Raw genomic sequence first — 27,354 nt, 5'->3', positions numbered from 1 at the left:
TAGGCACGAAGCGCTCACCTCAGTCTAAGATATAGAACCCCATAGGCATGAAACGCTGACCGTAGTCTAAGATATAGAACCCCCATAGGCACGAAGCGCTGACCGCAGTCTGAGATATAGAACCCCGTATTCACGAAGCGCTGACCGCAGTCTGAGATATAGAACCCCATAGGCACGAAACGCTGACAGCCTAAGATATAGAATCCCATATTCATGAAGCGCTGAGCGTAGTCTAATTTAGTGAACCCCATAGGCATGAAACGCTGACCGTATTCTAAGATATAGAACCCCATAGGCACGAAGCGCTGACCGCAGTCTGAGATATAGAACCCCATATTCACGAAGCGCTGACCGCAGTCTGAGATATAGAACCCCATAGGCACGAAACGCTGACAGTCTGAGATATAGAACCCCATAGGCATGAAACGCTGACCGTAGTCTAAGATATAGAACCCCATAGGCACGAAGCGCTGACCGCAGTCTAAGATATAGAACCCCATAGGTACGAAACTCTGACCGCAGTCTAAGATATAGAACCCCATAGGCACGAAGCGCTGACCGCAGTCTGAGATATAGAACCCCATAGGCACGAAGCGCTGACCGCAGTCTGAGATATAGAACCCCATAGGCATGAAACGCTGACCGTAGTCTAAGATATAGAACCCCATAGGCACGAAGCGCTGACCGTAGTCTAAGATATAGAACCCCATAGGCACGAAGCGCTGACCGTAGTCTAAGATATAGAACCCCATAGGCACGAAGCGCTGACCGCAGTCTGAGATATAGAACCCCATATTCACGAAGCGCTGACCGCAGTCTGAGATATAGAACCCCATAGGCACGAAGCGCTCACCTCAGTCTAAGATATAGAACCCCATAGGCATGAAACGCTGACCGTAGTCTAAGATATAGAACCCCATAGGCACGAAGCGCTGACCGCAGTCTGAGATATAGAACCCCGTATTCACGAAGCACTGACCGCAGTCTGAGATATAGAACCCCATAGGCACGAAACGCTGACAGTCTAAGATATAGAATCCCATATTCATGAAGCGCTGAGCGTAGTCTAATTTAGTGAACCCCATAGGCATGAAACGCTGACCGTAGTCTAAGATATAGAACCCCATAGGCACGAAGAGCTGACCGCAGTCTGAGATATAGAACCCCATATTCACGAAGCGCTGACCGCAGTCTGAGATATAGAACCCCATAGGCACGAAACGCTGACAGTCTGAGATATAGAACCCCATAGGTACGAAACGCTGACAGTCTAAGATGTAGAATCCCATATTCATGAAGCGCTGAGCGTAGTCTAATTTAGTGAACCCCATAGGCACGAAACGCTGACCGCAGTCTAAGATATAGAACCCCATAGGCACGAAGCGCTGACCGCAGTCTAAGATATAGAACCCCATAGGTACGAAACTCTGACCGCAGTCTAAGATATAGAACCCCATAGGCAGGAAGCGCTGACCGCAGTCTAAGATATAAACTCAGCAAAAAAAAGAAACGTCCTCTCACTGTCAACTGCGTTTATTTTCAGCAAACTTAACATATTTGTATGAACATAACAAGATTCAACAACTGAGACATAAACTGAACAAGTTCCACAGACAAGGGACTAACAGAATTGGAATAATATGTCCCTGAACAAAGGGGGGGGGTCAAAATCAAAAGTAACAGTCAGTATCTGGTGTGGCCACCAGCTGCATTAAGTACTGCAGTGCATCTCTTCCTCATGGACTGCACCAGATTTGCCACTTCTTGCTGTGAGATGTTACCCCACTCTTCCACCAAGGCACCTGCAAGTTCCCAGACATTTCTGTGGGGAATGGCCCAAGTCCTCACCCTCCAATCCAACAGGTCCCAGACTTGCTCAATGGGATTGAGATCCGGGCTCTTCGCTGGCCATGGCAGAACACAACATTCCTGTCTTGCAGGAAATCACACACAGAATGAGCAGTATGGCTGGTGGCATTGTTGTCACGACTCCCGCCGAAGTCGGCCCCTCTCCTTGTTCGGGCGGCGTTCGGCGGTCGACGTCACCGGCTTACTAGTTGCCACCGATCGATGTTTCACTGTTCGTTTGGTTTTGTCTTTATTGTGTACACCTGTTTTTGATTTCCCTAATTATGTTCATTATTTAACCCTCTGCATTTCCTGTTTGTCTTGTCGGTGATTGTTTCCTGTTTGGTGTTGTTGGAGGTGTTTCACAAAACAATGTATTTTTTCTATGAGAAGATTTGTTGATATTTTGAGTAAACACGTTTGTTTACATTTATCCCTGCGCCTGACTCCTCTACTTCTCTAAGAATTCCATTACAGAATCACCGACCTGAAATGGAGTCAGCAGGAGCAGCCAGCCCTCCTATTCGTATAGAGGAGCGCGTCCAGCAGCAGGCGAGTATGATCCAGAGTCTCATGACTGCCATGGATTGCGTGCTGCAGACCATGGAGAGAGTGGAGAGAAAAGGATGTCCCTTCGACCCAGCCACACCACCGCCAGGTGCACCTCTAGATCCTACCCATCCGTCGTCAATATCCGGTGGGATTCGACTCTCGCTCCCAGGAGCGTATGATGGAACAGCTGCCGGGTGCCAGGGGTTCCTACTCCAGCTGGAGCTCTACCTGGCGGTTGTCCAGCCGGCACCCTCAGGACGCGAGAGAGTGAGCGCCCTCATCTCCTGTCTGACTGGTAAAGCCCTGGAGTGGGCCAACGCCATCTGGGAAGTGGAAGGCCCGACTCGGGATGACTACGAGGACTTCTCCCGCCGCTTTCGGGCAGTATTTGATCATCCACCAGAAGGGAGAGCGGCGGGAGAGCGCTTGTTACATTTAAGACAGGAGATGAGGAGCGCTCAGGAGTTTGCACTGGATTTTAGAACTCTGGCGGCTGGTGCGGGATGGAATGAGCGGGCCCTGATTGATCACTATAGGTGTAGTTTGCGAGAGGATATTTGTAGGGAGCTAGCCTGCAGGGACACCACCCTCCACCTGGACCAGCTGGTGGACTTATCGATCCAGCTGGATAACCTGCTGGCCTCCCACGGACGTCCGGATCGGGGTCCGTTCGTTCCATCCTCCAGTCCCTTAGATCCAACACCTATGGAGTTGGGCGGGGCTGGTACTAGGGAGACCGGAGGGGGAACCATTCCATGCACTAGAGGTGACCGCAGAGGGCACACTGCTGGTCGGTGCTGGGGAGGTTTTCCAGGTAGTCGAGGTGGTAGGCGGAACACTGGTGGTACATCTCAAGTGAGTAGGCACACGACTCACCCAGACCCCCCTGTTGCTCACATGTTGTTATCTATAGGATTTCTGGGGTTTTCCCCGCATTCCCAGCATAAGGCGCTAGTAGATTCAGGCACAGCTGGGAACTTTATTGATCGGTCCTTGGCCCATAGATTAGGGATTCCTATTGTTCCCGTTGATGTTCCCTTCCCTGTACATGCCCTAGATAGTCGTCCGTTGGGGTCGGTGCTGATTAGGGAGGTCACAGCTCCCATTGCTATGGTAACGCAGGGGAGTCATGAAGAGAGTATTAGTCTCTTTCTGATTGACGCGCCTGCATTTCCCGTTGTGTTGGGTCTTCCCTGGTTGGCTTCTCATGATCCTATTATTTCGTGGCAACAGAGGGTTCTCAAGGGATGGTCCTGTCAGTGTTCAGGGAGGTGTTTAGGTGTTTCCTTAGGTGCCACTATGGTGGAAAGTCCAAACCAGGTTTCCACCATGCACATTCCTCCCGAATATGCCGATTTGGCAATCGCCTTCTGTAAAAGGAAGGCGACTCAATTACCACTCCATCGACCGGGGGATTGTGCGATAAATCTCCTGGAGGGCACTGTACTTCCCAGGAGTCACGCGTATCCTCTGTCACAGGAGGAGACGGCGGCTATGGAAACATATGTCGCTGAATCTCTGGGACAGGGAAACATTCGGCCCTCCATTTCACCTGTCTCCTCGAGTTTATTTTTTGTGAAGAAGAAGGATGGAGGTTTACGCCCGTGCATTGACTATCGAGGTTTGAACCAGATTACTGTTAAATACAGTTACCCGCTGCCTCTGATCGCCAGTATGACAGAGTCATTGCTCGGGGTGCGCTTCTTCACAAAATTGGACCTCAGGAGCGCGTACAACCTGGTGCGTATCAAGGGAGGGGATGAGTGGAAGACGGCATTTAGCACTACTTCTGGGCACTATGAGTACCTCGTCATGCCGTATGGGTTAATGAATGCTCCATCCGACTTCCAATCATTTGTGGATGAGATCTTCAGGGACCTGCACGGGCGGGGTGTAGTGGTGTATATAGATGATATTCTAATATACTCCACTACCCGCGCTGAGCATGTGTCCCTTGTACGAATGGTGCTTGGTCGACTGTTGGAGCATGACCTTTACGTCAAGGCGGAGAAATGTCTGTTCTTTCAACAGTCCGTCTCCTTCCTTGGGTACCGTTTGTCCGTGTCAGGGGTGGAGATGGAGACTGATTGCATTTCAGCCGTGCGTAATTGGCCGACTCCAACCACGGTAAAGGAGGTGCAGCGGTTTTTAGGGTTTGCCAACTACTACCGGAGGTTTATCCGGGGTTTTGGCCAGGTGGCGGCTCCCATTACCTCCTTACTGAAGGGGGGACCGGGTGCGATTGGGGTGGACAGAGGCGGACAGAGCTTTTGGTAACCTGAAGGCTCTGTTTACCACGGCTCCAGTGCTGGCGCATCCTGATCCCTCCTTAGCATTCATAGTTGAGGTGGACGCATCCGAAGCTGGAATAGGGGCTGTGCTATCTCAGCGCTCGGGTAAACCACCAAAACGCCTCCCCTGTGCTTTCTTTTCGAAGAAGCTCAGCCCGGCGGAGCGAAACTGTGATGTGGGGTATAGGGAGTTGTTAGCTGTTGTCGGGGCTCTGAAAGCGTGGAGACATTGGCTTGAGGGGGCTAGACACCCTTTCCTCATTTGGACTGACCACCGAAATCTGGAGTATATTCGGGCAGCGAGGAGACTGAACCCTCGCCAGGCTAGGTGGGCTATGTTTTTCACACGCTTTGTTTTCACTCTTTCCTACAAACCAGGTTCCCAGAATGTCAAGGCAGACGCACTGTCCCGGCTGTATGATACAGAGGAGCGGTCCACAGAGCCCACTCCCATAATTCCAGCTTCATGCCTGGTGGCACCGGTGGTATGGGAGGTGGACGCGGACATTGAACGGGCGTCACGTGCAGAACCCACTCCCTCCCAGTGTCCCGTTGGGCGCATGTACGTGCCGTTTGATGTTCGCGATCGTTTGATCTGTTGGGCCCACACATCACCCTCCTCTGGTCATCCTGGCATCGGTCGGACGGTGCGCTGCCTTATGGGGAAGTACTGGTGGCCCACGTTAGCCAAGGACGTGAGGGTTTATGTCTCCTCCTGTTCGGTATGCGCACAGTGCAAAGCACCTAGACATCTGCCCAGAGGGAAATTACAACCCCTTCCCGTTCCACAATGACCGTGGTCACACCTATCGGTGGACTTCGTGACGGATCTCCCCCCGTCACGGGGTAACACCACAATCCTGGTCGTTGTGGATCGGTTTTCTAAGTCCTGCCGTCTCCTTCCTTTGCCCGGTCTCCCTACGGCTCTGCAGACTGCGGAGGCCCTGTTCACCCATGTATTCCGGCACTACGGGGTGCCTGAGGATATAGTGTCTGATCGGGATCCCCAATTTACGTCTAGAGTATGGAGGGCGTTTATGGAATGCCTGGGGGTCTCGGTCAGCCTTACCTCAGGGTTCCACCCCGAAAGTAACGGGCAGGTGGAAAGAGTCAACCAAGAGGCGGGTAGGCCGGGAGAGTGGGCATCGTTTATCCCCTGGGCAGCTGTCCGTCCTGTCTCCCTGTAGCGCTGTCTTAGGTGTCTCAGAGTACGGAAATTGCAATTTATTGCCCTGGTCACATCTGCAATCCTCATGCCTTCTTGCAGCATGCCTAAGGCACGTTCACGCAGATGAGCAGGGACCTTGGGCATCTTTCTTTTGGTGTCGGAATATTATCGATTTTTTACGAGAAAAATGGCATAAAAATTGATTTTAAACAGCGGTTGACATGCTTCGAAGTACGGTAATGGAATATTTAGATTTTTTTTGTCACGAAATGCGTCGTGCGCGTCACCCTTCTTTACCATTCGGATAGTGTCTTGAACGCACGAACAAAACAGAGGATATTTGAACATAACTATGGATTATTTTGAACCAAACCAACATTTGTTATTGAAGTAGAAGTCCTGGGAGTGCATTCTGACGAAGACAGCAAAGGTAATAACATTTTTCTTATAGTAAATCTGATTTTGGTGAGTGCTAAACTTGGTGGGTGTCTAAATAGCTAGCCCTGTGATGCCGGGCTATCTACTGAGAATATTGCAAAATGTGCTTTCACTGAAAAGCTATTTTAAAATCGGACATAGCGAGTGCATAGAGGAGTTCTGTATCTATAATTCTTAAAATAATTGTTATGTTTTTTGTGAACGTTTATCGTGAGTAATTTAGTAAATTCACCGGAAGTTTGCTAGTTCTGAACGTCACATGCTAATGTAAAAAACAGTTTTTTTATATAAATATGAACTTGATTGAACAAAACATGCATGTCTTGTATAACATAATGTCCTAGGGTTGTCATCTGATGAAGATCATCAAAGGTTAGTGCTGCATTTAGCTGTGGTTTGGGTTTATGTGACATTATATGCTAGCTTGAAAAATGGGTGTCTGATTATTTCTGGCTGGGTACTCTGCTGACATAATCTAATGTTTTGCTTTCGTTGTAAACCTTTTTGAAATCGGACAGTGTGGTTAGATTAACGAGAGTCTTGTCTTTAAAATGGTGTAAAATAGTCATATGTTTGAGAAATTGAAGTAATAGCATTTCTAAGGTATTTGAATAACGCGCCACGGGATTCAACTGGCTGTTGAGTAGGTGGGACGATTTCGTCCCGCCGACCCTAGAGAGGTTAACTAACCTCCAGACGAGCTACAATGCCATACAACTATCCTTCCGTGGCCTCCAACTGCTCTTAAATGTAAGTAAAACTAAATGCATGCTATTCAATCGATCACTGCCCGCACCTGCCCGCCCGTCCAGCATCACTACTCTGGACGGCTCTGACTTAGAATACGTGGACAACTACAAATACCTAGGTGTCTGGTTAGACTGTAAACTCTCCTTCCAGACTCACATTAAGCATCTCCAATCCAAAATTAAATCTAGAATCGGCTTCCTATATCGCAACAAAGCATCCTTCACTCATGCTGCCAAACATACCCTCGTAAAACTGACCATCCTACCAATCCTCGACTTTGGCGATGTCATCTATAAAATAGCCTCCAACACTCTACTCAACAAATTGGATGCAGTCTATCACAGGGCCATCCGTTTTGTCACCAAAGCCCCATACACTACCCACCACTGCGACCTGTACACTCTTGTTGGTTGGCCCTCGCTTCATACTCATCGCCAAACCCACTGGCTACAGGTTATCTACAAGTCTCTGCTAGGTAAAGCCCCGCCTTATCTCAGCTCACTGGTCACCATAGCAGCACCCACTCGTAGCACGCGCTCCAGCAAGTATATCTCACTGGTCACCACCAAAGCCAATTCCTCCTTTGGTCGCCTTTCCTTCCAATTCTCTGCTGCCAATGACTGGAACGAACTGCAAAAATCACTGAAGCTGGAGACTCATATCTCCCTCACTAGCTTTAAGTACCAGCTGTCAGAGCAGCTCACAGATCACTGCACCTGTACATAGCCCATCTGTAAACAGCCCATCTATCTACCTCATCCCCTTACTGTATTTATTTTATTTATCTTGCTCCTTTGCACCCCAGTATCTCTTTTTGCACATTCATCTTCTGCACATCTACCATTCCAGTGTTTAATTGCTATATTGTAATTACTTCGCCACCATGGCCTATTTATTGCCTTATCTCCCTTATCTTACCTCATTTGCACTCACTGTATATAGACTTTTTGTTTTCTTTTTTTCTCTACTGTATTATTGACTATGTTTTGTTTATTCCATGTGTAACTCTGTGTTGTTGTATGTGTCGAATTGCTATGCTTTATCTTGGCCAGGTCGCAGTTGCAAATGAGAACTTGTTCTCAACTAGCCTACCTGTGTCACGAACGTTGTTGTAAGAATGAGTGGACCAAGGTGTAGCGTGGTAGGCGTACATCTTACTTTATTAAATGAACACTGAAAAAAAAACTTACAAACGAAACTTAACGTTTAGTAGGGCTAAACAGCCCCCCCCCCCAAAGGTACGGACTCCTGCCGCAAACCTAAACCTATAGGGGAGGGTCTGGGTGGGCATCTCCCCTCGGTGGCAGCTCCGGTGCGGGACGCAGACCCCGCTCCGCACGTGAAATGTCGTCGGAAGCTCTGGACTGGGAACTGTCGCCGGAAGCTCTGGACTGGGAACTGTCGCCGGAAGCTCTGGACTGGGGACCGTCGCCGAAGGCCTGGTGCATGGAGCTGGCACAGGACATACCGGCCTGGGGAGACGCACTGGAGGCCGGGTGCGTGGAGCCGGCACCGGATGTACTGGACCGTGGAGGCGCACTGGAGGTCTGGAGCGTAGAGCTGGCACAACGCGTCCTGGACAGATGACCACCTTCGCACGGCAAGTGCGGGGAGCTGGCACAGGACGCAGTGGGCTGGGAAGGCGCACTGGGGACACAGTGCTTAGAGCCGGTGCAGGATATCCTGGACCGAGGAGACGCACTGGAGACCAGGCGCGCTGAGCCGGCACCACCCGTCCTGGACAGATGACCACCTTCGCACGGCAAGTACGGGGAGCTGGCACAGAACGCACCGGGCTGTGGATGCGCACTGGAGACACCGTGCAAATCACCGCAAAACATGGTGCCTGACCGGTCACACGCTCCCCACGGTGAGTATGGGGAGTTGGCTCTGGTTCAAACCCTGGCTCCGCCAACCACCCCGTGTGCCCCTCCCCAATTTTTTGGGGGGCTGCCTCTCGGGCTTCCCTCATGGTCGCAAACCCCAGTGTCATCGTTGTTCCTCCCTCGCTGCCTCCGTCTGCTCCCATGGAAGGGAATCCTTTCCGGCCCGGATCTCCTCCCACGTCCAGGACCCCTTACCGTCCAAGATATCCTCCCATGTCCAGGATGTCTGCTCCTCCTGGCCACGCTGCTTGGTCCGTTTGTGGTGGGATCTTGTCACGAGCGTCGTTGCAAGAATGAGTGGACCAAGGTGCAGCGTGGTAGGCGTACATCTTACTTTATTAAATGAACACCGAAAAAAAACAAAAAAACAAACGAAATGTGACGTTTAGTAGGGCTAAACAGCACTGTACCAAAACAAGATCCCACAAACAACAGGTGGGTGTCACGAATCCCACCGAAGGTGGCTCCCCTGCCTGCTCGGGCGGCGCTCGGCAGTCGTCGTCACCGACCTACTAGCCGCCGCTGATCCTTTTTTCCTTTTCGTTTGGTTTGTCTTATTGGTTGCACCTGTTCCTCATTTGTCTTTTGATTTTGGTTATTTAAGCCTGGTTAGCCCGCCCAGTGTTGTGCGGGATTATTTAGCGTCAGGTTGTGTTTTTGTATTTGGATGTGCTGGCGATCTACTACTGTTCTATTTTCATGCATGCTGTGCACCTGTTGTTTGGGCACTTTGCATTTTTCACGCCCGTTGTGTTGGCGTCGATCGTGTTGTGTTTTTATTGAATAAACACACAGTTCCTCACCTCTGCTCTCTGCGCCTGACTCCTACCACCACTCCTAGCAACGACTGACAGTGGGAAAAGGCTGCCTAAATATGATCCCCAATCAGAGACATCGAGAGACAGCTGCCTCTGATTGGGAACCATACCCGGCCAACAAAGAAATAGAAAACATAGATTGCCCACCCTAGTCACACCCTGACCTAACCAAATAGAGAATAAAAAGGATCTCTAAAGTCAGGGTGTGACAACCTGGTTAAATAAAGGTGAAATAAAAAATGTACAAAATAAATAACAAGTACTACCATTCAAGCCTGTCAAAAGTCTTCTCGGCTTCTAGAGACAGCACAGCACACGATGTGTCCAGCTGTTGTGTTTCATGAATTACATGCATTAATCAATGGACATTGTCAGCTTCAACCTTTCATAAAACCTGACTGCTCTATGTGAATGAACTTATCCTAACACAAATACTTTGCCATCCGTAACGCCAACACTTTTGAACAACATTTTTGGTCAGAATAAATTAAAGATATCGGACTACTAATCTGTGTGATCTTTCCCTTTCTTTGGCAGTAGAGAGATTAATGCCCCAAAAATGTAGTAACAGTTCAGATGGAATGGCATCCGGGCCAGGTGATTTACCCTTTTTAGCACTTTACAGTACTGACTCGAGTTCCTATAATGAGATGGGTCAGCCTAATATGGGCAAATCAAGATTATCTAAAAGATGTTTGCATTTGTCTGGCTCAGACTGGATAGAATATTTATATAACTCCAGGTAAAAATACTTCAATGTTGCATGTATTTCCTGCTGATCAGAAATTAAGCCTTTAGACGGAGCTGAAAAAAATCTGTAGAAGTACAAAATTCATTTTGTTTCAGTTTTAAGGCTTGACGTCTGCTTGGTTTGCTCCCATTAAAATTATAGTTCTGCCTCACTCTATGCATGATGAACTCAGCTCTCCTTAATAAATCATTCAGTTCCAGTTTAACCACCCTCAAATCATTTCTGACATTATTTGAGTAATTCCTTTTCAGGTTCTGCTCAAGTGATTTTAATTTTGTCTCCAATAACTTCATTCTGTGATTCCTGGCTTTATTGAGGTGAGACGCAAAAGATGATGTAAAGTCTCTGATAAACCCTTCAGTACCCATCCATGTAAACCTTGGGTCCTCTACAGAGTCCTTGTTTTTTGCTAAGAATTCAACTCCTTTAACTTGAAATTCAGCAATGAACAATTTGTTTTGAAGAAGGGTCGTATTAAAACGCCAATGTTTTGTTTTATTCACTTTAAAGTTCACATCCACTTGGGAAAGCAGGGGATTATGATCTACAGGATTCACAGGCAATATTTGTATTGGCGTGACGTACATACATAGAGTACGCGAGTATAGAAAACAATCAATTCTAGAGTTTGATTTGTGATATGCAGAAAAACAGGTATAACCTTTGATGCCCAGATTCTGAACTCGCCACACATCAGAGATATTGCGATTTTCCGTCATTGCATGCAATGCTAATGATGCTGATTGTTGGGCACGTGAAAAAGTTTGTGTGGATCTACCAAGCTTGAGATCAAAAACTGCAATCATATCTGCTGTGGCGTACAGCAGGTCAGCCACCAGGAGGAGACCCGTCGAGGCCTGGTGACAGACGGAGTATACATCACGAGGCGATGGCTCCAGCTGCTGGACGTGCCAGGTCTCGATAGGGCTCTCCGCCAAGGACTAATTGGGGCTGATTGGGGAGTTGGTGAGTAATCAAGGGCTGAATGTTCACCAGTATGTACAAGCCCCATAAAGCTGCCAGAAGTGCAGCACACAGGGAGGACTGGGGGAAGTAAGGTGACTTCCGTGTAGTTGGAGACGGTGCCCGAGCTAAGACGAGGGAGTTGAGTTTGTGTGCCCGACAGGATACAGCAAGACCCGGAGCCCAGAAGACGGTATCCCAGAGAGGGTCTCATGGGGAGACCTATCCTTTTCTTTTGATTTATTATTTAATAAACACCCTTGAAACCGAGCTACTCATACTCTGATCTGTGTAAACGCCTTGACCAAACCCCCTGGTCTGCCACACTGCCCCTAAAACCAATTCATACTCTGAAAGTGCTAACAACTCTTTGGTAAGCCCAGGGAAAAAGCTGTCCTCAAAAACAGCGGGTTTATAGATAGACACAAATGCTACTTTCTTGCCATATATAGACGTGCAAATGTAAGCTAAGTGGCCTGAAGTGTCCTTGCTAGTCTTTTCAATAACTAAAGTTAAATTCCTTTTATTCAAAATAACCAAGCCTTTGGACTTAGAGGCTCCACTAGCGGAAGCAGCAACTTTATAAGAGTAAATATTTTCTGTGATGTGTCGCCCATTTTAGTTAATGTGTACTAAAGGCTTTTCAGGCTGACGCCGATTATTTAGTGAAACAGATGCTCAACCATAAATTCCTGGTTTTCAATGGAGGTTTTCTCACCAATCAGAGTGGGACAAGGGGTGTCAGCGAGGCCATTATACTGGCACTCCAGACCAATATGCAGTTTAAAGGCTTAAACGGGTAGGGAGATGACCAGGGTTTGGCACTCAGACAATGGATACCATAGGCCACTCACTCCATGGCAATAATGGAGTTGGCCATGGGGTGCTTGACTTTGAGTGGGCAAATGGAGAATGCACGCACGCACGCACGCACACACACACACACACACACACACATTCATAGTGGTAATTTTATTGTCCTGCTGTGTCTTACCCAGTTCGATGTCCTGGTCATCGGTGAGGATGATGATTATGTTGGGTCGGACATTGTTGCGTGCTTGACGGTCCCTCTGCAGACGGGTCCGGTGGCGCTGACCAGAGAGCAAGGACGAGCCCTGGGCCAGGGAGACCACCAACAGGAGGAGGAGGAGAAGGAGGCCCCATCCTGCCATGGCTCTATCCTGTGTTCTTCACCTCCTTTTCACTTTAGCACGGGGCACTCTGCTGCTGCCGCACCTCCCTCACTCCACCTGACAGACACAGATATGAGACCAGACCGAAACATTACGGGCCTGACAATGTCCATTGATTAATGCATGTAGTACATGAAACAAAACAGTTGGACACATCGTGTGCTGTGCTGTTTCTAGATGCCGAGAAGATTTTTGACAGGCTTGAATGGTAGTACTTGTTATTTATTTTTGTACATTTTTATTTCATCTTTATTTAATCAGGTAGGCTAGTTGAGAACAAGTTCTCATTTGCAACTGCAACCTGGCCAAGGTAAAGCATAGCAATTCGACACATACAACAACACAGAGTTACACATGGAATAAACAAAACATACAGTCAATAATACAGTAGAGAAAAAAAGAAAACAAAAAGTCTATATACAGTGAGTGCAAATTATGTAAGATAAGGGAGTTAAGGCAATAAATAGGCCATGGTGGCGAAGTAATTACAATATAGCAATTAAACACTGGAATGGTAGATGTGCAGAAGATGAATGTGCAAGTAGAGATACTGGGGTGCAAAGGAGCAAGATAAATAAAATAAATACAGTAAGGGGATGAGGTAGATAGATGGGCTGTTTACAGATGGGCTATGTACAGGTGCAGTGATCTGTGAGCTGCTCTGACAGCTGGTGCTTAAAGCTAGTGAGGGAGATATGAATCTCCAGCTTCAGTGATTTTTGCAGTTCATTCCAGTCATTGGCAGCAGAGAACTGGAAGGAAAGGCGACCAAAGGAGGAATTGGCTTTGGTGGTGACCAGTGAGATATACTTGCTGGAGCGCGTGCTACGAGTGGGTGCTGCTATGGTGACCAGTGAGCTGAGATAAGGCGGGGCTTTACCTAGCAGAGACTTGTAGATAACCTGTAGCCAGTGGGTTTGGCGATGAGTATGAAGCGAGGGCCAACCAACAAGAGTGTACAGGTCGCAGTGGTGGGTAGTGTATGGGGCTTTGGTGACAAAACGGATGGCACTGTGATAGACTGCATTCAATTTGTTGAGTAGAGTGTTGGAGGCTATTTTATAGATGACATCGCCGAAGTCGAGGATCAGTAGGATGGTCAGTTTTACGAGGGTATGTTTGGCAGTGTGAGTGAAGGATGCTTTGTTGCGATATAGGAAGCCGATTCTAGATTTAATTTTGGGTTGGAGATGCTTAATGTGAGTCTGGAAGGAGAGTTTACAGTCTAACCAGACACCTAGGTATTTGTAGTTGTCCATGTATTCTAAGTCAGAGCCGTCCAGAGTAGTGATGCTGGACGGGCGGGCAGGTGCGGGCAGTGATCGATTGAATAGCATGCATTTAGTTTTACTTACATTTAAGAGCAGTTGGAGGCCACGGAAGGAGAGTTGTATGGCATTGTAGCTCGTCTGGAGGTTAGTTAACACAGTGTCCAAAGAGGGGCCAGAAGTATACAGAATGGTGTCGTCTGCGTAGAGGTGGATCAGAGAATCACCAGCAGCAAGAGCGACATCATTGATGTATGCAGAGAAGAGAGTCGGCCCGAGAATTGATCCCTGTGGCACGCCCATTGAGACTGCCAGAGGTCCGGACAACAGGCCCTCCGATTTGACACACTGAACTCTATCAGAGAAGTAGTTGGTAAACCAGGCGATGCAATCATTTGAGAAACCAAGGTTGTCGAGTCTGCCAATTAGAATGTGGTGATTGACAGAGTCGAAAGCCTTTTCCAGGTTGATGAATATGGCTGCACAGTATTGTCTCTTATCGATGGCGGTTATGATGTTGTTTAGGACCTTGCACGTGGCTGAGGTGCACCCATGACCAGCTCTGAAACCAGATTGCATTGCGGAGAAGGTACGGTGGGATTCAAAATGGTCGGTAATCTGTTAACTTGGCTTTCGAAGACCTTAGAAAGACAGGGTAGGATAGATATAGGTCTGTAGCAGTTAGGGTCTAGAGTGTCACCCCCTTTGAAGAGGGGGATGACCGCGGCAGCTTTCCAATCTTTGTGAATCTCAGACAATACGAAAGAGAGGGTCCAGATTGTCTAGCCCGGCTGATTTGTAGGGGTCCAGATTTTGTAGGGGTCCAGATTTTTTGGGGACTAGTAACCGAAAGGTTGCAAGATCGAATCCCCTAGCTGACAAGGTAAAAAATCTGTCGTTCTGCCCCTGAACAGGGCAGTTAACCCACTGTTCCTAGGCCGCCATTGAAAATAAGAATAAAAAAAATAAAAATTGTGTGTTGAACAGTCAAATAACAAAGTGCTCATGAGATTGATTCCAGACAACGTAGATTTGGTGGTGTATTTTCGAATTATCTGATTTATTAACTTTGTTAGTACAATTTCCTCTAAATGATAGCTTCATGCACAATTTGCTAAATTTATACTTGTTTCATATTGACTTGAAAACATAAGTACACCTCTGACTTATTACAAATGAAGCCCCCACAGAGTTTGTCATGGAAACTGTTGATTACATATTCAGTGCTTTCAGAAAGTATTCATACCCCATTACTTATTCCACGTTTTTTTGTGTTACAGCCTGAATTCAAAATGGATTAGATTTTTTTCTCTCTCACCTATCTACACACAATACCCCATAATGCCAAAATTAAAACATGTTTAGAAATTTTTGCAAATGTTTTGAAAATTAATACAGAAATATCTCATTTACATAAGTATTCACACCCCTGACTCGATACTTTGTAGAAGCACCTTTGACTGTGACTACAGGATCAAGCACCTTTGACTGTGACTACTAGATATGTCTGTAGTTCAGCTTTGCACATCTGGATTTCGGGATTTTCTCCCATTATTCCTTGAAGATTTTCTCAAGCTCTATTAAGTTAGATGGGGAGAGGCGGTGAACAGCAATCTTCAAGTTTTTCCATAGACTTTCTATGGGATTCAAGTCTGGGCTCTTAGCTGAGCCACTCAATGACTTTCACATTCTTGTTCTGAAGCCATTCCAATGTTGCTATTGCTGTGTGCTCAGGGTCATTGTCCTGTTGGACCGCAAAACTTCACCCCCAGTCTAAGATCATTCTCACTCTGAAACAGGTTCTCATCAAGGATTGCCTGTATTTGGCTCCATTCATTGTTCCCTCTATCCTTACCAGTCTCCCAGTCCCTGCCATTGTAAAGCAAACCCATAGCATGATGTTGTCACCTCCATGCTTCACGGTAGGGATAGTGTTAGATGGGTGAAAAGCTGTGTCTGGTTTTCTCCAGACATAGCGCTTTGCATTCAGGCCAAAAAGAATAAGACCAAAGAATCTTTTGCCTTCTGCTCTCAGAGTCTTTTACATGCCTTTTTGCAAACCCAAGGCGTGCTGTTGTAACTGGTGGGAAATGGCTAGCTTGTTAGAGGTGTGCGCGCTAGTGACATTTCAATTGGTGGCATCAATCACTCTGAAACCTTGAACTAGTTGTTTCCCTTACTCTATAAGGGCTGAGGGTTTTGTGGAGAGATACAGTGCATTTGGGAAGTATTCAGACCCCTTGACTTTTTAATTTTCTTTTTTACGTTACAGCCTTATTCTAAAATGTATTAAATAACAATCTTTCCTCATCAATCTACACACAATAACCCACAAAGACAAAGCAAAAACATGTTTTTAGAAATTTTAGCAAATGTATTACAAATAAAAAACTGAAATACCTTATTTACGTTTACCAAAACATTTCTGCAACATTGAAGGTCCCCAAGAACACAGTGGCCTCCATCATTCTTAAACGGAAGAAATTTGGAACCACCAAGACTCTTCCTAGAGCTGGCCACCTGGCAAAACGGAGCAATTGGGGGAGAAGGGCCTTGGTCAGGGAGGTGACCAAGAACCCGATGGTCACTCTGCCAGAGCTCCAGAGTTCCTCTGTGGAAATCAGAGAACCTTTTAGAAGTACAATCATCTCTGCAGCACCAGACGGAAGCCACTCCTCAGTAAAAGGCACATGACAGCCTGCTTGCAGTTTGCCAAAAAGGACTCTCAGACCATGAAAAACAAGATTCTCTGGTCTGATGGAACCAAGAATGAACTCTTTGGCCTGAATGTCAAGTGTCACGTCTGGAGGAAACCTGGCACCATCCCTACGGGGAAGCATGATGGTGGCAGCATCATGCTGTGATGATGTTTTTCAGCGGCAGTGACTGGGAGACTAGTCAGGATCGAGGCAAAGATGAAGGAAGCAAAGTATAAAGATAATTGATGAAAACCTGCTCCAAAGCGCTCAGGACCTCAGACTGGAACGAAGGTTCACTTTCCAACAGGACAACGACCCTAAACACACAGCCAAGACAACGTAGGAGTGGCTTCAGGACAAGTAAAAGATGGCGCCGAAGAACATGGCTGACGTTTTACATTCTCCCAACCAATTGTGCAATTTTGTATTTTTTGGGGGGCGTTTTGTGAACAAAATGTTGCTGCTACCGTCTTTTATGACCGAAAATAACTTCTGGACATCAGAAAAGCGAATACTCACCACGGACAGAAATAAACTTTTTCCTTTAACGAGTCCGACGAGAAGGATATCCTGCTTTCACTTGTACAGGCCCAGATCCACACATTTTGCATGAAGAAAAGACACCAGAAAAGGGGATGCAGATGGGGGATCCTTCTGAGAATCCGGAGGCGAGCGAGTAAACTCTCAATGCCTTCCATTCCCCTTCCTAATGTGCAATCGTTAGAAAATAAAATTGATGACCTACTATTAAGATTATCCTACCAACGGGACAATACAAACTGTAACATCTTATGTTTCACCAAGATGTGGCTGAATGAAGAAACGGACAATATAGAGCTGGCAGGATTTTCCATGCACCAGCAGAACAGAGACGCTACCTCTGGTAAGACGAGTGTGTGTCTTTTTGTCAATAACAGCTGGTGCGCGATGTCTAATATTAAAGAAGTCTCGAGGTATTGCTCGCCTGAGGTAGAGTACCTTATGATAAGCTGTCGACAACACTATCTACCAAGAGAGTTCTCATCTGTATTATTCGTAGCTGTCTATTTACCACCACAAAGCGAAGCTGGCACTAAGACCGCTCTCAACCAACTCTATAAGTCCAAAAGCAAACAAGAAAATGCTCACCCAGAAGCGGCGCTCCTAGTGGCCGTGGACTTTAATGCAGGCAAACTTAAATCAGTTTTACAACATTTTTACCAGCATGTCACATGTGCAACCAGGGAAAAAAATCCTAGACCACCTTTACTCCACACACAGAGATGCATACAAAGCTCTCACCCGCCCTCCATTTGGCAAATCTGACCATAATTCTATCCTCCTGATTCCTGCTTACAAAAACTAAAGCAGGAAGTACCAGCGACTCGCTCAATACGGAAGTGGTCACATGTGCAACCAGGGAAAAAAATCCTAGACCACCTTTACTCCACACACAGAGATGCATACAAAGCTCTCACCCGCCCTCCATTTGGCAAATCTGACCATAATTCTATCCTCCTGATTCCTGCTTACAAAAACTAAAGCAGGAAGTACCAGTGACTCGCTCAATACGGAAGTGGTCAGATGACATCGATGACGTTGTCCCCACAGTGACTGTAAGTACATATCCCAACCAGAAGCCATGTATTACAGGCAACATCCTCATCGAGCTAAAGGCTAGAGCTGCCACTTTCAAGGAGTGGGAGACTAATCTGGACGCTTGAAAGAAATCCCGCTATGCCTTCAGACGAACCATCAAACAAGCAAAGCCTCAATACAGGATTAAGATTGAATCCTACTACACCGGCTCTGAAGCTTGTCAGATATGGCAGGGCTTGAAAACTATTACGGACTACAAAGGGAAACACAGACGCGAGCTGCCCAGTGCCGCGAGCCTACCAGACGAGCAAAATGCATTTTATGCTCGCTTCGAGGCATGCAACACTGAAGCATGCATGAGAGCACCAGCTGTTCTGGATGACTGTGTAGTAACGTTCTCGGTAGCCGATGTGAACAAAACCTTTAAACAGGCCAACATTCACAAAGCCGCTGGGCCAGATGGATTACCAGAACGTAGACTCAAAGCATGCGTGGACCAACTGTCAAGTGTCTCCACTGATATTTTCAACCTCTCCCTGACCGAGTCTGTAATACCTACATGTTTCAAGCAGACAACCATAGTCCCTGTGCCCAAGGAAGCGAAGGTAACCTGCCTAAATGATGACCGCCCCGTGGCACTCATGTCGGTAGCCATGAAGTGCTTTGAAAGGCCACAGAAAGGCCACATATCCACAGATGACGCAATCTCAATCGCACTCCACACAGCCCTTTCTCACCTGGACAAATGGAACACCTATGTGAGAATACTGTTCATCGACTACAGCTCAGCTTTCAACACCATAGTGCCCACGAAGCTCATCACTAAGCTAAGGACTAAACACCTCCCTCTGCAACTGGATCCTGGACTTCCTCACGGGCCGCCCCCAGGTGGTAAGAGTAGGCAACAACCCATCTGCCACGCTGATCCTTAACACTGGGGCCCCTCAGATGTGTTTACTTATTCCCCACCTGTATTCCATGTTCACCCACAACTGCATGGCCAAACACGACTCCAACACCATCATTAAGTTTGCTGACGACACAACAGGGGTAGGCCTGATCACCGACAATGATGAGACGAACTATATGGAGGAGGTCAGAGAACTGGCAGTGTGGTGCCAGGACAACAACCTCTCCCTCAATGTGAGCAAGACAAAGGAGCTGATCATGGACTATATGAAATTGCGGGCCGAACAGGCCCCCATTAACATGTAGTGGAGCGGGTCGAGAGTGTCAAGTTCCTTGGTGTCTCCATCACCAAGGAACAGCATTCTGACCAGTTGCATCACCGCCTGGTATAGCAACTGCTCGGCATCTGACCATAAGGCGCTACAGAGGGTAGTGCAAACGGCCCAGTATATCACTGGGGCCAAGCTTCCTGCCATCCAGGACCTATATAATAGGCAGTATCAGAGGAAAGCCCATAAAATTGTCAGAGACTCCAGTCACCCAAGTTATAGACTGTTTTCTCTGCTACCGCACGGCAAGCGGTACCGGAGCGCCAAGTCTAGGACCAAAAGGCTCCTCAACAGCTTCTTCCCCCAAGCCATTAGACTGCTGAACAATTCATAAAAATCGTCACCGGACAATTTACATTGACACCGCCCCGCCCTTGTACACTGCTGCTACTCGCTGTTTATTATCTATGCATAGTCACTTCACCCCCACCTACATGTACAGATTACCTCAACTAGCCTGTACACCTGCACACTGACTCGGTACCGATGCCCCCTGTATATGGCCTCATTATTCTTATTCTTATTGTGTTACTTTTTATTATGACTTTTTATTTAGCCTACTTGGTAAATATTTTCTTCTTCTTGAACTGCACTGTTGGTTAAGGGCTTGTAGTAAGCATTTTACGGTAAAGTCTACACTTGTTGTATTCGGAGCATGTGGCAAATAAAGTTTGATTTGATTTGAATGTCCTTGAGTGGCCCAGCGAGAGCCTGGATTTGAAATCAATCAAACGTCTGAAAATAGCTGTGCAGCAACGTTCCCCATCCAACCTCACAGAGCTTGAGAAGCTCTGCAGAGAAGAATCGGAGAAACTCCCCAAATATAGGTGGGCCAAGCTTGTAGCACCATACCCAAGAAGACTCGAAGCTGTAATCGCTGCCAAAGATGCTTCAACAAAGTACTGAGTAAAGGGTCTTTTTGAAAAAATTAAAAAAGACTTTTTGTCTTTGTCATTTTGGGGTATTGTGTGTAGAATGATGAGGAAAAAAACAATAAGGCTGTAATATAACAACATTTTGAAAAAGTCAAAGGGTCTGAATACTATCCGAATGCACTGTAGGTAACGATATGTCGAGGGTGACTGTTGTTGATGTGCTCAGAGGGTTCCTGGTTCAAGCCCAAGTTGGGGAGAGGAGAGGGACGAAAGCAGTACTGTTACACTGTCATGTGCCTTTTTCCCAGGAGTGGCTTCCTTCTGTCCACTCTCCCATAAAGTCCAGATTGGTGAGGTGTTATAGAGACTGTTGTCCTTCTGGCAGGTTCTCCCATCTCAGCCAAGGAACTCTGTAGTTCTGTCAGAGTGGTCATTGGGTTATTCACCTCCCTGACCAAGGTCCTCCCTGCCTGGTTGCTCAGTTATGTCGGACGGACAGCTCTAGGCAGAGTCTGAGGTGGTTCCATATTTTTTCAATTTCCCAATGATTGAGACCACTGTGCTCTTGGACACTTTCAACGCCAGAAATTGTTTTCTACCCTTCCCCAGATAATATGCCTAATCACAATTATATCTCAGAGATATACAGAGAGTTCCTTGGACTTCATGGTATAGTTTCTGCTCTGATGTGCACAGTCTGCTGTGGGACCTTGTATAGACAGGTGTGTTTCTTTCTAAATCATGTATTAGATATTGAATTGGCCACAGTTGGACTCCATGTTGTAATGACATCTCAAGGATGATCAAAGGAAATTGGATGTGTGCAGACATATTGTGTGCAGATGGGTGAAATTGTTGAATTCAGGCTGTAACACAACAAAATGTGAAATAAGTCAAGGGGTCTGAATACTTTCTGAAGGCACTGTATGTTCACAAACACATTAACCTGTTGGGTCTAGGGGGCAGCATTTGCACGTCTGGATAAAAAAAATGTACCCGATTTAATCTAGTTACTAATCCTACCCAGTAACTAGAATATGCATATACTTATTATATATGGATAGAAAACACTCTAAAGTTTCCAAAACTGTTTGAATGGTGTCTGTGAGTATAACAGAACTCATTTGGCAGGCAAAACCCTGAGACATTTTCTGACAGGAAGTGGATACCTGATGTGTTGTATTGACTTTAAACCTATCCCATTGAAAAACACAGGGGTTTAGGAATATTTTGGCACTTCCTATTGCTTCCACTAGATGTCACCAGCCTTTACAAAGTGTTTTGAGTCTTCTGGAGGGAGATCTGACCGAACAAGAGCCATGGAACGGTGATGTCCCATTAGACACCTGGCGCGCTACTTCATGTTGGGTACCCTCGTTCCAATACGTTATAAAAGAGTATGCATTCGTCCACCTTGAATATTATTCATGTTCTGGTTAAAAAAGGCCCTAATGATTTATGCTATACAACGTTTGACATGTTTGAACGAACGGAAATATATTTTTTCCCCTCGTTCATGACGAGAAGTCCGGCTGGCTTACATCATGTGCTAACGAGACGGAGATTTTTGGACATAAATGATGAGCTTTTTTGAACAAAACTACATTCGTTATGGACCTGTGATACCTGGAAGTGACATCTGATGAAGAGAATCAAAGGTAATGGATTATTTACATAGTATTTTCGATTTTAGATCTCCCCAACATGACGTCTAGTCTGTATCGCAACGCGTATTTTTCTGGGCGCAGTGCTCAGATTATTGCAAAGTGTGATTTCCCAGTAAGGTTATTTTTAAATCTGGCAAGTTGATTGCGTTCAAGAGATGTAAATCTATAATTCTTTAAATGACAATATAATATTTTAACAATGTTTTCTAATTTTAATTATTTAATTTCTGACGCTGACTTGACTGCCGGTTATTGGAGGGAAACGATTTCCTCAACATCAATGCCATAGTAAAACGCTGTTTTTGGATATAAAAATGAACTTGATAGAACTAAAAATGCATGCATTGTCTAACATAATGTCCTAGGAGTGTCATCTGATGGAGATTGTAAAAGGTTAGTGCATCATTTTAGCTGGTTTTATGGTTTTGGTGACCCTGTCTTTGACTTGACAAAACATTACACACAACTCTTGTAAATGTACTGTCCTAACATACTCTAAATTTATGCTTTCGCCGTAAAACCTTTTTGAAATCGTAAAACGTGGTTAGATTAAGGAGATGTTTATCTTTCAAATGGTGTAACATAGTTGTATTTTTGAAAAATTTGAATTTTGACATTTATTTGGATTCAAATTTGCCGCTCTTGAAATGCACCTGCTGTTGATGGAGTGCACCACGGGTGGCACGCTAGCGTCCCACCTAGCCCCAAGAGGTTAAATAGAAGTGAAATGTTCTTGCTGAAATTGTTCCTAACAGACTGACATGACCTTGTTTTCAATCCACAGCTTGAAGCAAAGACCTTGCTGAATAGAAAGGTGTTGTGGCGTTTCTTCTCACAGCTTTGAGTATTAGCATTTATTATGACATTGCTGCAACGTCATAACACTGTCTCTGAGTCCAGGCTCACTGGTCAAATGTAAAAGAGCATCACAAGGCCTCCTCACAAAAACAATGAGCCAACTGACTGAGCGCGTTGACAGGTTTCCGCCTGTTATAATGGCCTGTGTTTGCTCAGTGTTGTGTGGGTCTACAGGGAGAGCATGTTCCCCAGCATGGAACCTGTATGAACACAAAACAACACACAACCCCAGCCTCCCTCTGCTGTGTGGCAACACACTCAACAATATCAACCTCATTGGGATGCTATTGAATAGGGGGACAATAGAGCACACACACGCATGCAAACATGCACTCACGCACACATATGAACAGTCGCACACATACACACACACGCATGCATCACGGGGACACACACTTCACATTAAAACTAAATAACTTACCATTCAAATCAATCAAAGGTTTAGAATGTGGGCTATTAATAACACTATTTCATCACTTCCATCAATCTCAAGAAAATACCAAACTAACTAAGTCAGTTGGTTATGTTACTATTCCAGAGGAGGGGTGGCTATCTGTTTCTGCCACCCCCCTACCTCCTCATAATGTTGATGCCCAGGGATATCCTCATGGAGAACAGACCTCTATGTGCCAAAATGTACCAGTATCTAAGCAGGTCCTTCAGTCGGTGTACCTCCTGATTCCATAACACACTTATCCCCTCTCCATACTAACACTCAAGCTCTCACACACACACATTATGCGCATTCACCCCACCCTCTTAGCATGCACCCCACCCTCTTAGCATGCAAGTATGGACCCACACACATAATTCGCACCCATGCACAACTTCACCCATGCACAACTTCACACACACACACACACACACACACACACACACACACACACACACACACACACACACACACACACACACACACACACACACACACACACACACACACACACACACACACACACACACACACACACACAGCTGTGTTGTCTTTGCTTTAATTCCTGCTCCTCTCTTTCTGCCTCTCTCTCTCAGGGCTTTGTTCTCTCTCTGGAGAATGGATGAGGTTCTGACCTGGGGGGCTCTGCTGTTTTACATTCTCCTCTGCTTCTCTCTTCCTCTTTTTACCCCTCCTGTACCCCTCTCCATCCCTCCCTTTTCCTCGCATCGCTGGCATGCTGTGAAAACTAAAACAACAACAAGGAACACTATACAAAAACTTCATTAAACAGCTCTGTCGCCAAACACCAGAAGTGCCTGGCCAACACTGCTGCCAGCCAGGACTTTGTCAATATATAAAGGAATAGATGGTTCACTCCTTTCCATTGTGAGTGTTTGGGCTGTATGAAATACTGCAACAGCAGCATTAATGGTCTAACCATTTTTGCTCCTCTTCAGTATGTGTTAAAAAGATGATCCAAGCAACACTGGGTTCTCACGTCAGGGATGCAAACTCTATATTCGCACGGTTTGCAAGAAATGTCAAGCAAACTTTTACACGCTGCCCTGATACATCGATAGATAACATGTAAATGTGATCGTATAGGCGAGGAAGAACAGTGAAAACTGTCCAGTGTTATTCTCCTGAGACCTCAGTGTTTCCCTGATAGAAAGTCAGATTGGATTTAATGCATTTTATCAGTTACATGGACACATTCATGAGCATTCAAATTCACAAACTTTTTTGTCTGCGCTTTTTCCCCCCATCTCCCTCTCTCTCTCTTGCTTTTCTCTTTCTAACACATGGTGTGTAGCTCAAAAAATACATGGAAACAAAAATCTAACATACAGTACCAGTAACATTTTGGACACACCTACTCATCCAAGGGTTTTTCTTTATTTCGTTTTTTTTAAACTATGAAATAACACATATGGAATCATGTAGTAACTCCAAAAAATGTGGTTTTGAGATGTTATATTTGAGATTCTTCAAAGTAGCCACCCTTTGCCATGATGACAGCTTTGCAGACTCTTGGAATTCTCTCAACCAGCTTCACCTGGAATGCTTTTTCAACAGTCTTGAAGGAATTCCCACATATGCTGAGCACTTGTTGGATTCTTTTCCTTCAATCTGCGGTCCAACTCATCCCAAACCATCTCAATTGGGTTGAGGTTGGGTGACTGTTGAGGCCAGGTCATCTGATGTAGCACTCCATCACTCTCCTTCTTAGTCAAATAGCCATTACACAGCCTGGAGGTGTGTTTTGGGTCATTGTCCTGTTGAAAAACAAATGATAGTCCCACTAAGCGCAAACCAGATTGGATGGCGTATCACTGCAGAATGCTGTGGTAGCCATGCATGTTAAGTGTGCCTTGAATTCAAAATAAATCACTGACAGTGTCAACAGAAAAGCACCCACACACCATCACACCTCCTCCTCTATGCTTCACGGTGGGAACCACACATGCGGAGATCATCCGTTTACTTACTCTGCGTCTCACAAAGACACGGTGGTTGGAACCAAACATTTCAAAATCGGACTCATCAGACTGAAGGCCAGATTTTCACCGGACTAAAGTCCATTGCTCGTGTTTCTTGGCCCAAGCAAGTATCTTCTTCTTATTGGTGTCCTTTAGTAGTTGTTTTTTTGCAGCAATTGACCATGAAGGCCTGATTTACATAGTCTCTTCTGAACAGTTGATGTTGAGATGTGTCTGTTGCTTGAACTCTGTGAAGCATTTATTTGGGCTGCAATTTCTGAGGCTGCTAACTCTAATGAACTTATCCTCTGCAGCAGAGGTAACTCTGGGTCTTCCTTTCCTGTGGCGGTCCTCATAAGAGCCGGTTTCATCAAAGCACTTGATGGTTTTTGCGACTGCACTTGAAAAAACGTTCAAAGTTCTTGAAATGTTCCGCATTGGCTGACCTTCATGTCTTAAAGTAATGATGGACTTTTGTTTCTCCTAACTTATTTGAGCTGTTCTTCCCATAATATGGACTTGGTCTTTAACCAAATAGGGCTATCTTCTGTATTTAATTTTTATTTAACTAGGCAAGTCAGTTAAGAACAAATTCTTATTTACAATGACAGCCTACACTGGCCAAACCCAGTTGATGCTGGGCCAATTGTGCACCGCCCTATGGGACTCCCAACTACAGCCGGTTGTGATACAACCTGGATTCAAACCAGGATGTCTGTAGTGACGCCTCAAACACTGAGATGCAGTGCCTTAGACCGCTGCACCACTTGGGAGCCACTGTATACCACCCCTACCTTGTCACAACACAACTGATTGGCTCAAACGCATTAAGAAGGGAAGAAATTCCACAAATTAACTTTTCACAAGGCACACCTGTTAATTGAAATGGATTCCAGGTGACTACCTCATGAAGCTAGTTGAGAGAATGCCAAGAGTGTGCAAAGTAGTTTTGATGTCTTCACTATTATTCTGCAATTTAGAAAATAGTAAAAATAAAGAAAAACCCTTTAATGAGTAGGTGTTTCCAAACTTTGGACTGGTACTGTATATGGGCAATTACTCAAAACAGTTAGCACTGCTACACAAAAACCAACAGAAATAACAACTCCTAAATAAACAAGAGCCATACAGTATGTTTTTCTACTGAATGCGTGTCAACATAAACATTCCCTTTAGCGTAAATGCATTGAGTTGAGTAATGGTAGGTTTTTCATAATGCATACATAGGAATATTCACACAGTGCTTTTGTGTAAATACTGCTGATTTAAATGTAAACCATGCTGATACAAAAAGCAGAATGTTGAAGGCAGAATATTGCTCAGATCAGCTCTTTTACACTAAATGAAAGGCCCTACCACAGTGCTGTCACTGCTGAATGAAACAGAATCATGGCAGAAATGTGCTATTTAGACAGAAGCACAAACCACAACATGAGTACATGTGAATCTGAGTAGAACTCATTAAAAACTGAAGAAGAAACAGTGAGAGAGAGAGTGAGAGAGAGAAAGAGAGAGAAAGAGAGAGACAGAGAGAGTAAGAGAGAGTAAGAGAAAGAGAGAGAAAGAGAGCGAGAGAGAGAGAGAGTGAGTGAGTGAGAGAGAGAGAGACAAAGAGGGAAAGAGAGCGAACACAGCACATTTTTGTAAACCTGATTGACGATCAATAACCATTATCCAAAGTTATATCAATGCGGTCTGTATCTTGGTTAAAAGTGCTGCACAGGAATCTGTTACACACGGAAATCCTCCTCATGTAAAGTGACCATTGGAAATTAGAATGTTGAACGTTCTACTCCACCATTGGATTAAATGTTAATGATGGCTGTATCTTTCATGGCAACAAATAAATTATAAATGTCATGACAACAGAGCTGTGCCACACTATAGGCTGTTGTGGTTAAACAGAGGTGAGTGTAGGGGCCAAATGCTTTCCTCAGAGGACAGAGAGACAGACACATCTTAGCAAGTAGAACAAAAACATCAATACATAATAGAAATCTCCAAAATATTTAGCAGTGGAGTTAATGCAGTTTTCTCATGAATAAAATATGTTTGGTTGTTCAATGAGCACCATCTCATGCATGCAAGCAATGCCCCA

The 27,354-nt window shown here is 45.7% G+C and overlaps 1 protein-coding gene across 3 annotated transcripts in view; it reads right to left on the bottom strand.

The window, feature by feature from the left end:
• LOC106565789 (extracellular sulfatase Sulf-2) overlaps window positions 1-27,354 on the bottom strand; it is a 93,548-nt gene that overhangs the window by 12,512 nt on the left and 53,682 nt on the right. For all 3 annotated transcript variants that reach the window (XM_045691797.2, XM_014133318.3, XM_014133319.3), the window contains one exon: window positions 12,460-12,715. In XM_045691797.2, the coding sequence (XP_045547753.2) occupies window positions 12,460-12,637 (178 nt within the window). In that variant the 5' untranslated portion in view covers window positions 12,638-12,715. The remainder of the gene's footprint in view (window positions 1-12,459; window positions 12,716-27,354) is intronic.

This window comes from Salmo salar, chromosome 12 (genome assembly GCF_965601325.2).
Source record: "Salmo salar chromosome 12, fSalSal1, whole genome shotgun sequence".
Classification (NCBI taxonomy): domain Eukaryota; kingdom Metazoa; phylum Chordata; class Actinopteri; order Salmoniformes; family Salmonidae; genus Salmo; species Salmo salar.
This window is presented reverse-complemented; position numbering and strand designations above follow the sequence as displayed.